The sequence below is a fragment of the Lycorma delicatula genome, chromosome 3 (assembly GCF_047948215.1).
Source record: "Lycorma delicatula isolate Av1 chromosome 3, ASM4794821v1, whole genome shotgun sequence".
In the NCBI taxonomy this organism is placed as follows: Eukaryota; Metazoa; Arthropoda; class Insecta; order Hemiptera; family Fulgoridae; genus Lycorma; species Lycorma delicatula.
In genome coordinates this window covers 186,819,298-186,832,762 of record NC_134457.1, presented here as the reverse complement: position 1 = coordinate 186,832,762, position 13,465 = coordinate 186,819,298, and the positions used below count along the sequence as shown (strand labels likewise).

Sequence of the window (13,465 nt, the reverse complement as noted above, 5' to 3'; positions counted from 1 at the left end):
CACTTGGCGGGAGATGCTATTGTTGTAGACATGTTTACGTGCTAGCTGCGTGTTCAGAACTAAACGAAGTGATGCGGTGTGATTGAAGGCCATACTAGAGACACTGCCCAACACATATGCGCAAAGGTTCATCTGATTTTTGCGTGGGTTTTTATTTCGCAACCGATTGGACCTTGAAAAAAAATAACCCTCGTACACACAAATTATATACCATGAATGCACATCTAATGATAAAAAAAATAACTCAAAAAATTCAATAAAAAAAGATAAAACAGGAATTTTCCCACAGGTAGTTCTCAGAAACGATAATGGAAGGATTAAGGAAGCATATTTAAAGTCATAAGTATGGCTTGTTTTACAATAAAGAATGACAACTACAGATCTGATTATATGAATTTATACAAAATAAATAAATAAATACCTTCCAAGTACATGTCCCTTTCCAGCAAAAGCTTTAACTTTAAATTTTGGTGGAGTAAAATCTTCATGATGATGATCTTCCATATTAAGATGCACTTCACCACCTCTTGCTGCTTGAACTAACTCTAATGGCACCAGACTGAAATATAAAATAACAGTAAAAAATTAATTAAATCTACATAATAAAAAAAAATGAAAACCTGTTTCGACATAGTTCATTAATATGAATTAGCAATCTTCAAGCATATCTGAGCCTATTTCATAGTTAACCTAATAAAGTATTTCAGAAATATCTCAGGGAGACCCAAACCTTCTCTCTTCTGGCCAGAAAGGCTTTTTTTATAATGTTGATGCTTAAATATAATTTTAATTTAAGAATATACCTTAAATTTTATAAAAATTTGGAACACTTATCTAAAATAATTTTTATTGCATTATAAATTTTGATTACAGCAGAGGATAGATCTAAACACAGTTACAAATGGAATATTTTTCACTCCATCACTTACATGAAAAAGAAATGACTTTAAGAGTGCTTCTGTAATATTGCATCAGTTAGATCGATAAAATTTACTGTATTTTGTTGCTTTACATGAAATATTTAGGAGGCTCAAATTTTATCTACCAAAATGATATATTAACAGCTGACATCATCGACAACTGAACTGGATAATGAGCCTGAAAACGATGCTCACGAAAGAGTGTGAGGAATTTCAAGAATCAAGACCACTGTAAAAGATCGGGGAACCCCCATCATATTTAGATAAATTAAAGAATCAAAAGTGAAAATATGATGCTTGGAAAGATAGCAGTTTTGCCTGTAAAATGCAAGTAGTTGGTTAAACTTGATGCGATTTTGTTTGGTCAACGAAGGTTTGGACTGATGTGAAAATCTGGGCTGGAAACAACAACAAACTACCTACAATTCAAAAATGTTTAAATATTGTTTCCTGAAAATGTGTGATCCTAAATATCAGTTAAGGAGATATAATAAAGCTTTAATTACTTCCTTCAGCTTTTTAAATATGCCTTAATTTTGATAAAATTAGTGATCTGTTTAAAAGGTTTGATGTTCATTTCATTAGTATCATTTATGTATATCTATAATATAAAATTTAAAAATGAAATCAAATAAAAAGCATTTTATTTAACTAACAGAGCAAATAAAATTTTCTTTTTTGCAAATATTAATGAAAATTTTGTTGAAAACATTAACTTTACATTTAGAATAGCTTTACTGGTTGTTCAGATTGTTAATTAGTTTTGACTAAAGGAGACTGGATTACAAAGAGTCTGAACTATAAAATTATGTTTATTTTACATAAATTAGTGAATATTACCAATAAAACATTCGACTTATTCAAAACAAAATTACCCTCTTTTGACATAATCTAGAAATTCTCTATTAGCAGGATCATTATAATGTCTCAACGGTCCTTCATCTACACTGAATCCTTCTCTCCATAATTTTAATGTAACTTCATTACTCTGACGACCTACTTGAGAATCACTAGGTGAAGCTACAACTGGAAAAAATAACAAATGAATTAATGCGCTATTGTGAATAAGCAATATAAGATACATATATTAAAATTTTTAAAAATTTCATAGTTAAAAAGGCTATTTTAGTTCAAGCAGCTGACCACTGCAGATTAAGTTCAAGTGATAAATAAAAACTTCAAGTCAAATTCTTTATAAAAATAAAATATAACAATACGTGAGCAACTAAAACTGAACCAAGCTATCTTGAACTACAGCCGAGTCACATTTATCACTAGCACCAATACTAGTTATGTATGTTACTATTCTTGTCTGTTGTTGTCAGTTGTAAACTATCCTGCTTCAGTGGTTTTGTTCTTTACAGTTGTTTTTCTAAAATGCCTTATTCGATCAAGGGAACGATTTGCTATTTTACATTACATGCATTCTGGATTCTTTCAAGAAACTTGTTAAATATTTGTGGAAAAATTTCCAAATGCCAATGTCCCAGCAAAATGTAGCATTGACAATTTGTTTAAACAACAGTGTACAACAGCATCGGTTTCAAACACAAAACGAATAGGCAACTTTTGTTAGGACTCCAGAGGCCACAGCCAATAATCAAAGAAAAATGTCTGCCAATCCGAAAAAATCTATAAGTAAGTATCTATAATCACACAAATGTGAGTAAAAGGTGCACAACTTGCCATAAGATTTTTCATGTTTCAAATTTGAAACCATATTGTGTAACAACTATAAAAAAAACAGGTAAACCGAAACATTGTATTAATTAATAAACAATTAATTATTGTGACTTACTTCTAAAAAACATAGTTGATGGACAAATACACTTGATGCATTATTTCATGTCAGACAAGGGTGATTTCATTTATCTGAGCATGTTAATACACACAACACCAGGTGTTAGATAACTGAAAACCCTCACCAGATGTTTGAAAGCCCACTTGAGATGAGAAAATCAGAAGTGTGCTGTTTCTGGTATCTGTACAATGGTGGGGGGGAGGGGGGATATTTTTTAGTGAACTGTCAGTATTGAAGTGTACTGTCAGCTGAGAGTGATGGCCTTGGTGTTCTGCAGATTTAGTAGTTTAGTAGTATGTGGGGATTTAATCAAATTCCCATACTACTGATCAACTGAAGGTGTACGTCCAATAAGAAACAGACAACACTGACAACAATGTTTTGTGATTGGGCACTCACAATATGATCACTCATGCACAAAAGTGCACTGTAGTGTAGGGCATTCATTTCGAACATCTGTTATAAAAAAATGGTAATTGTAAAATTCTGCTAACATAAGCAAAATTTAATTTAATTTATATAATTTATTTTTTTTATTTCATAAATAAAATTTTAAGTTAATGTAACTGTGCTTGTAGTGCTGATTTGGTTACAGGAGTTTGGTTTCAAGTTGTTACCCTGTATAATTAAAAAAATATTTATAAATTTTTTTTATAAAACAATGAAACCTTAAAGTAAAACTAGATAACCTGGAAAACTGAACTAAGTATAACTGAAAAAAAAAATGAATAAAAATACCTGAATACATCACCAAGGATTGAGGTATATAGGATTTTCCACAAAAAATGTTAAATCTAGTTTACTTTCCATACAATCATTTGGCACATGGAGTTTTTGGTAGATTAGCTCTACCATCACTTCATATTATTTCTAGAAATAATCAGAAATTTTCGGTGGGTGACTAATGTTAATTGAAAAAATTCTTTTAGAATTACACTGTTTTGCTTTCCCGCCTATATAGCAGCTATAGCTACATAGAAGGGAAAGTACGGTGATCGGTCAAAATTCAGCATATACAGTTTTCACCAAATCTTGATGAACTGACCCCTAAGGAACCCAGTAAACCAAAAAATGGCATCAAAATTTTTGTGACAAAATATGCGAACATATGTATGCTGGCATGTAAAATCACCTTATATATCCAGAACTACTTGACTGATTTTCACCAAATTTGGCTATATTTCTATAGTAGGGGGATTGATGCTATTAAATTTTCAATTCAAAATGTCAGGAAGTGGGGAATGCAGGAGGAAAATGAAATCTTCTCTAAATTTTACATAATTAGGGTTATATTATTTTGATAATTTTGTGAATATTAATAGCGTAAACAACTTCTGTAAAAAATTTTTTTGCTATATTTCACCCCCACCTATAAAAATGGTTTTAGGGGTGATTTTCATTGCATTTTCTTTTAAATATTTTTGTGAACAGTTATTAAAAAAAAAAAAATATCTTTTGTGTAAAACATTTTTTTGCTAAATTGCACCCCTACTCCAAAAAATAGAAATAATTTTGAAACATTGCAGAAGGCATTTACAGTGGGTCTTTTTTGTTGCAGTTTATTCTATTAGCCTCTTGTTGGATCTACAAATTTGTTACCCATCAAAGTGGGGTCTTAACCCAGCCATATCCTGAATAAGCTCTCCATCCTCTTTGGAAAATAAAACTTTGACTAATTAATAAATAATATGAAAAGTCATCTATACATATCATTCATTTATATGGTTGTGAAATATTTTTAATTTTTATGTTTAAATAAATTTTTATTTAAACATGTCTATGAGCTACGAGTCTATGAGCTTATGAAAGCTCATACCTAAAAATCAGCTATATCAAATCAGTTTTTTGATTTGATAATTCCTCTGTTGGTATAGAGAAAGATGCTTAGCAACAAGCATACAACAATGCTTATTACTTAGCAATAAGCATTAAAGGAAGTTTACAAGTTCCTGATACACTGCTACAAACCAGAATTATTTCCTTATATCACTTACTGAAGGTTGATTATTCAGATTTAACAGCAAACGACTTTAATGTAACATTTTAAAATAAAGGCCTTAGTTTAAAGTTTATAATAACAAAATTTAAAGTTTAAACTTTTAAAACTATGGCTAGAGAACTTTGTCTACCAAGTAACACATTTAAACAGACATGAAAACTAACACTAAGAATTCATTATGTCAATTCTTAAACATTATGAGTTTCTTTTGGAGACTTTACGCATCATAGAAATTATTTAAATTAATTTAAGAAAAATAAGATATTATACCTTACCTTCAGTATCATTAGATGATTGTCCTAGCCTATACCCAGTTCCACTAAACGTGGGAGCTCGACTAGGCGCTGGCTCAACTACTTCTGCACCATGCCTAAATAAAGAAATAAATAAAAAAAATTTTCTATCAAAAATTTAGTTCTCAAAAGTAATAAAATGACATGTAAAGGTAATAAAACAATGTGAAAATATACTATAACTATATTAAGCAATATATTGTAAAGAAACAATACAGTAGAATAAGAGATTCTGTAAACATTAGATTTACTATACACTACACAGCACGAATGCTGCATTAAGTGGCAAATACTAAGTTGATTTAGGAAGTAAAGAATACAAGCAGGTACAGCTTGTTTGTTCAGTGGTGGCACAGACAGAAATTGGATGCGCACTGACAAACAACTTGTCAGTTGAGATCAGAACTAAAGTGTAAAACATCATGTTTACGTACTTTTCTGAAAACATTGTATACATTTTTATAACCAATAACTGGACTCAATACTTACATAATCGAATTTTGTTTGCAACTATTGTTTATTATTAAGTTATTAGCAGTGTTAGTGTCGTTAAAGAAAAGTTATTTTTTATTTAACTTTATTTGAATTATTTGTAAATTTAATTCAATGTAGTGAAAACATAAACCCATAATGTCAGCTAAAACCAGTAAAATTGGGGGAAAGAGGATTATCAAAAGTCAGACTCTAGCAGTTATTCTAAACATTAACACAAAACTAGTGGAAGTGAATTCAGTACTCTTGTAAAAATATAGCCAAGGAAGAGGTTGAAAACTGATCTGGGCAATTCAATTATTCGGAGGACAGTGAATAAGTTTCACTTATGGCATGGAGAACACCCATCTCTGAGAAAACTTTTACAAATAGTAAAAAAGCAAATAATGTTTGAAGTGGTAGTTTGGGCTCTTCATGTAGTCATGAAAATTTAGGCTTCCAGTGGAAAAAAGCTGAAAACAAACAGAAAAATTTTGATAGAAAAAGATGATATATGATATAAAAGTTACATTATCTGTGCTCCATAAGATGGTACAGTGAAGAAAATTGTCCATTTATTTACACAGATGAAACATATATAATTCTTCCCACAAGAAGAGTCAGGCATGGACTAATGATTCTTCAGAAGCGCATAAAGCTCCCGTTTCTAAAGGGAGTCAAGCAATAAAAGTTAATGCAGGAGATGAAGATGGTTTTATTGAAAACGCTCTCCTAATAATTAAGTTGGGTAAAAAAAAAACAGGCAATTACAGTGATATGAATTTTAATAACTTTCAAAAATGGGATGTCCTAATTGCTACTGAATCTGTCACTGGGATCTGTAATAGTCATGGAAAATGCACCATAACACAATGTTCAAATAAATTCAGCCCCTAATTCAAATTATAAAAAACAGAAGGCAAGATTTGTTTCATTAAAAACAAGATATCCATTTCATATGAAAAGTTCAAATCTGAATTGCATAGTTGATAACCCATGATTTAAAACGTACAAAATAGACTCTTTGTTTGAGAAAGGACATACTACTGTCAGATTAACACCTTATCATCATGAGTTAAATGGTATTGAAATGTCTGGGCATGTGTTAAAAATTACACTGTCTAAAATAATGTAACATTCAATTTAGAGGAAACAATACAACTGGCAAATGAACAATTTAGAGAAATAAATGTAAACTCCTGGAGGGCAGTTTGCAAAACTGTGGAAAATTATGAAAGAAATTACTTAAAATTTGAACCAATGTTAGATAAAATTTCCAAGTATTTTATTATAAAATCACAAGAAACTGATTTCAGTACAGAGTTCCATGGACAACAGTGATGATGAAAAGGACATACTGAGTAGAGTTGAAGAAATAATGTAACTTGGAAAGAAATTAAATGTTGTGTTAGGTAATGTGTTAATTTAGTGAGTCTAGTAAAAATTATTTATGGTACCACTATCGAAAATGTATGATATTATAATATGATTACTTTTGGAATTACAGTAACTTGTTGGTTTTTTAATACATTAATTTTTTACATTACTATTAGTGTCATGATCATATTTAGTAATGATTTTTTTAATTTTATTATTTTTTTGACAAATTAGATTTTACTGTCATCAAATGAGTTAGAATGTATGAGATGATTTATAGCATATGTTTTGTACAGTATGTTGATTTTTGTATAGTGTTGTTAATTGTGTATGTTGGACATGTGGTAATGATATGCACAGTTAAGTCAAGATCAAAGACAAGCTTTGTTTTACTGAAGTAGATTTATGATTAACTACTGAAATGTAACATATGTGTAATATATTATCGTGTGTTTGCAGCTCGATCAGGATATTGAGAGATTGACAATCCAGAATGTTTATATAATTACAAGACAAATCAATATTAATGAAAAATAGTAAACAAATATTAATCATAATAATTACAACCACAATAATAATCAGGATAACAGTAGTAGGTAATCATAATATTATATGTCAATAACCAAATCAAACGATTAATAGACGGCATAAAAACATAACATAATCAAAACAGTAAACAATCATCATATTACATATCAAAGAGTCATAAATGTCAATAGTAATAATAAACAGAGATTACACAAGACAGAGTTTAAAAAAATAATCGTCGGAATTCATTCCAGGTAGAGGAATAGAAAGCCAGAATTCCAACCCATTAACAAAAGAAACTGCTAGTCTTAACCCTTTTAACCACTAGTCTTGTATTAACAAACAATAATATAGTAAATAAATACAAGTGTATAAAGTTCACTGCAATACCTTTGCTGTTCATCACAAATAACAGTATCCCAACAGTTTATGAATGAAGTTTGGAACATTGTTTCTTTCCTTGTAGTTTTACAGTAACTCACCGATAGTATTTCTTGTTTACTGGAATTACTCATGGCACCACCTTTATTGGATTTAATTTATTCAATGTCCTCCTTGCTGACTGATGTCTCACATTCTCTTCTTGCAGACTTTCCTGCTAGACTGGTTGGCAGAATTCTTCACAATTCTCCTCACTGGACTGACATCATAATATCTTGCTGGACTGGTTTGCAGAATTCACCAGAACTTCTTGCTGGACTAACGTCATAACATCTCTTCTCCAAGCCCTTCCTCACAGAACTCTGCCTAACTCATATTTGGCAGCCTCTCCTCACTGGACTTCGCACAACTGACCTTTAGCTTGTCTTCCCAGGGGTAATTATACTTCTATACCCTTTACCTGTCGGACCGGACCCAACTTGAAGTGCGAGAACGATCGACCGAGGCTTTCGTTCCCACTGTATTCCAAATGTAATTTTTCTCAAGGTAGAAATATTTGTTCATTATATATCAGAAGGCAGTATTAAAAAGACGATTGTTAAGCGGATCTTATTACCTTTACTAAAAGGGTTTCGTTTTGTCCCTTTCTGGATTTCTCCAATTATTATATTTTCTACTACTTTCATAATAATTGGTAGGAATCCATTACTCAGGCCCACTATACTGGTCTTGTTACAATACTAAGGACATAAGGAATTTACTGTAAGTAACTGGCACCCAGTTAAAGTAACAAAAATCATAAGTGGTATTTGTTACAGCCTGGCGAGTTGTATGAGATATACATACTACATCTTTCTGATCAGTTATCTAGTTCTTTGTACTGAAAATACCATATCAACTTCAATTAATCAGAGAATTATTGTTCTGTTGTTTTTTTTTTTATATATATAATTGAGAATAATGTTATGCAGTCAGTCAATGACTAAAAACAGCAGATTAAGTACATGATATAGAAACAGAGTGAGCAGGACCCTCTCTTTATCACACTTTGATTCTAACGAAGTACCGATCCAAGTTACTAATGAAAACTGATGTAAGATTAATAAAGTGCATTTCCATTTTGTACTAAATTATACATTAAAAATTGCTGTATGTTCACGATCTGATATGGGATCTATCTTCAACATGATGATGTTAACTTACATACCAACTGAAAGACAAAAGAGTTGCTTTTTGAGCTTAGCCACAAATTTTTTTTTAGATTACCCTAAATCACAAAATACTTTTTATTTAATTCATTTCTAGCAATATCAGATTTTCAATAGTTCTCCAACTTATGCTCTTTCTGTCAATTAGGAAGTCAAAATAATGAGATAAAGGAAATGACTACAGATGGGCAGCCTAGCTCTATAAAAGCTAGAGACATTAGTTTGCCATAAGATTTATATTTTAGAATAGAAATAATAATGATACTTAGATATTTGTATTTAATATATATTTTTTCCTGAAAGAGGGCAACAGTTATTTCAGTAGTTGTTACAGGCATAGGGAAGGAGGACTTAATAGCCACATTAACATCACTCAATCTTCCAATTGCTATAGCAATGGAAAACTATGACTGTTTTTTTTCTAAGAAAATGTAGCTCTGTGCATTTTCATGAAACAAAACATGGAGGCGCCTCCTTGGTAAAATATTTCGGAGGTAAACTAGTCCCCCGTTTGGATCTCCAGGTGGAATACTAAGGAACGGGTCACCAAAAAATTAATAAATAATATTCACCAAAAATTAAAAAATAACATTCTACAAGTTAGAGCGTGGAATGTCAGAAGTCTAAAAAAAATTGGTCGGTTAGAAAATTTAAAGAGTGGGTAGGTTAAATGTAGATAGATGTAGTAGGAAATAATGAGGTTTGGTGGGAAAAGGAAAACGACTTTGATCAGGTGATTTTATAATTAACTCAGCATCAAATAAAGGGTAGGCAGGAGTAGTTATCATACGGAACAAGACAGGGAAGAATGTTGATTATTTCAAACAGCTTAGTGATAGAATCATTGCAATAAGGATAAAATCAAAACCTAAGCCAAAAACAATTGTTAACATCTATATGCCTACAAGTGTTCATGATGATGATTAATGAGGTAGTGTGTATACAAAGAAATTGACAAGCAATTAAATACATAAAAGGGGATGAAAATTTAATAATAGTTGGAGATTGGAATGCAAGCATCGGAAAAGGCAAGGAAGGAAATATTAAGGGGGAATACAGGCTGGGCAAAAGGAATGAGAAGGGACCGACATGTATAATCGCCAACACCCAGTTTAAAAATCATAATAGAAGAATACACACGTGAAAAAGCCTGCTGATACTGCAAGGTATCAGATAGATTACATCATAGTTAAAAAAAGATTTAGAAATCAACTCATTGACTGCAAAGCGTATCCTGAAGCAGACATTGATAGCAACCATAATTTAGTGGTAATAAAATGTAGATTGGGGTTTAAAAACCTGAAGAAAAGGTGTCAGATGAAACAGTAGAATTTAGAGAAGCTTGAGACAGGGGAGGTAAAGAAAAATTTTGAGGACATCGCAAGACGTCTAAGTAAAAACAATAAGGTAGAAAATATAGAAGAATGGGAGAATGTTAAAAAGGAAATTCTTAAATCAGTAGAAGCAAACTTAGGCAGACTAATAGAACTAGTAGAAAACCTAGGATATCAGAGGATATAGTGCAGCTGATGGATGAATGTAGAAAGTATAAGAATGTTAGTGATGAAGAAGGTAAAAGGAACTATCAACAGTTAAGAAATAATATAAACAGAAGTGCAAATTACTAAAAGAGTGGCATACAGAAAAGTGTTCAGAAGTGGAAAGAGAAATGATCATAGGTAAAATAGACGGAGCATACAGGAGGTAAGGATAATTTTGTGGTACATAAATTAAAATCTAATAATGTATTAAATAAAGCTGGTACACTGATTTATAATATAAAAGAAAAGGTCAATAGGTAGGTGGAATATATTGAAGAGTTATATAGAGAAATGAATTTGAAACTGATGTTATAGAGAAAGAAGAGGAACTCAAAGAGGATGAAAAGGGAGATACAATATTGGGATCTGAATTTAATAGGGCATTAAAAGATTTGAATGGCAGAAAGGCTCCTGGGATAGACAGGACACCTGCAGAATTACTGCGCAGTACAGGTGAGGAAGCGACAGATAGATTATACAAACTGATACAGAGATAGAAGAACAATTGTTAACATTTACAGGAACCAAACTGCAACAGTAATAATTGAAGAACATAAGAAAGAAGCCATAATAAAAGAGGGAGTCTGATAAGGATGTTCCCTATCCTCGTTATTTTTTAATCTTTACACAAAACTAGCAGCAGTTAATGATGTAAAAGAACAAATTTGATCTGCAGTAACAGTGCAAGGTGAAAAGATAAAGATGCTGATGATGATTTGCTGATGATATATTACTTTTAGCTGAGAGTAAAAAAGATTTAGAAGAAACAATGAATGGCATGGATGAAATCCTAGGCAAAAACTACCGTATAAAAATAAACAAGAACAAAACAACAGTAATGAAATGTAGTAGAAATAATATAGATAGACCACTGAATATAAAATAAGAATAGAAAAGATTATGGAGGTAGAAGAATTCTGTTAGTTGGAAGTAAAATTACTAAAGATGAACGAAGCAAGAGTGATATAAAATCCCACATAGCACAAGTGAAACAAGCTTTCGGTCAGAAATATAATTAGCTTACATTAAAATTAATTTAAACATCAGAAAAACATTTTTAAAGTACATGTTTGGAGCATAACTTTATATGGAAGCGAAACTTGGACAATCAGAGTACTTGAGAAGAAAAGATTAGAAGCTTTTGAAATGCAATGCTATAGGAGAATGTTAAAAATCAGATACATAAAGTGACAAATGAAGAGGTGTTGTGGCAAATTGATGAAAAAAAGAAGAATTTGGAAAAATATAGTTAAAAGAAGAGACAGACTTATAGACCACATTTAACGGATTCTGGAATAGTCGTTTTGATATTGGAGGGACAGGTAGGTGGGAAAAATTGTGCAGGCAGGCAATGTTTGGAATATGTGAAGCAAATTATTAGGGATGTAGGATACTACATCCTACATTCCTCGGGTATACCAAAATGAAATGACTGGCACTAGATAGGAATTCTTGGGGAGCTGCATCAAACCAATCAAATGACTGAAGACAAAAAAAACTTATTTTTTGCTGCTAAGGACCTTGATGCTTTGTAGTAGATAAATAAAAACTTAGTCAAAAATATTATTAAAACATTTCTCACTTTTATACAATTTAAAAAAGAAATATAACAATTTTTTTTAAAGAAAAATATAATACTATTTTTTATAGTTAAAACATTATTTAGTTCCTGAACAGGCCTAATATAATAACTTCTTTTTGCTGTTCTTGGAAAATAATCTATTGCATAGCAACACAATTATATTTCTGTACTTAATCCTCTTGCCTTTCAATTTAATAACCTTCATTACAAAAATCAATTAAATATATACTTTCATTATATATTCTCTTTTGGAGAAAGTAACATCTACGTAACATTATTAAATACTAAAATCCAAATTACAAAATTAGCTTTTAGTAGGCGCAATAACCAAAAGAAAGTTTTTTAGGATAATCTAACATGTAAACATTAATTCTAAGGTGTCGATCAAAAATATGAATTTTTATCTAATTTCATCCAATCTAGGTTATCAGTATTAAAAAAGAAAAGATTGGAAGAGGAAAATTAAAAAAATAAAAATAAATAATAATTGTAATGGTGAGGAAAATAGTAAAATATCCTAATGTACGATAAAATTTTTAAAGGAAAAAATTGAAAAAGTAATCTCACTCTTTAACAGATTTAAACATTTCTGAAACAAAGTCAACTTTTTTCTTTCCAGGGCCAATTACTTGTTGACCACTATGTTCAGAGCCCCCAGCATAAAATGCTTGACCTTCCTCTTCGTCTGAACTCACCCCTTCTTTTTTCAAACTAGATACTGTAGCAAACCTGCAACAAAGCAATTTTTATTTTTAATTTCAATTATGAATATGTAAAACAGTATTAAAAAATAAAATAAACAATGCTCAAGAATTGTGTAGAGGGTTAGAAAACTAAAATTTAACTGAAGATATTCACATGTCAATAAAATCATCAACCAACTTTAAATTATTTTAACTGCATACTGAAATCATATAACACAATAAAACATACAAATAAGAACCTGGACTGAATGGAAGTGTGTTTAAGTGTGAACTATTTCCAGACCTTAGAATTTACAGTAGAAAGTTAAGTAAATGAATATTCAATGACAGAATACATAGGTTAGAAACAGAAAATAAATATTATATAATAAAAAATTCAAAAGACCTTTGTGTAATAACAAAAGAAGCTGGAGTAATTTCTACCATAGGAATTTTGTATGAAGCTTACACAATAGGGATTGTACACAATGACTAATTTAATACTTTTTTTTGGCGTATTCAAGCAGTACTGATTTCAAGAAATGTAGCAAAAGTTAAAAATTTTAGTAAAAAATAGAAGTAATAAAATCAAATCACTTTTATTTTTCAAAGTAATTTTTGTTTTTAAAGGTTGATAAGAGGATACGAGCATCAATATTTAACTGGTTTGATACTCTTTTC

At 30.6% G+C, this 13,465-nt stretch overlaps 1 protein-coding gene across 1 annotated transcript in view; it reads right to left on the bottom strand.

Annotated features, from left to right (window-relative positions):
* p47 (NSFL1 cofactor p47) overlaps window positions 1-13,465 on the bottom strand; it is a 36,443-nt gene that overhangs the window by 13,767 nt on the left and 9,211 nt on the right. The window contains exons 3-6 of the mRNA XM_075361205.1: window positions 12,669-12,830; window positions 4,996-5,090; window positions 1,796-1,946; window positions 422-559 (exon numbers count right to left, since the gene is read on the bottom strand). Coding sequence (XP_075217320.1) covers window positions 422-559; window positions 1,796-1,946; window positions 4,996-5,090; window positions 12,669-12,830 — 546 coding nt within the window. The remainder of the gene's footprint in view (window positions 1-421; window positions 560-1,795; window positions 1,947-4,995; window positions 5,091-12,668; window positions 12,831-13,465) is intronic.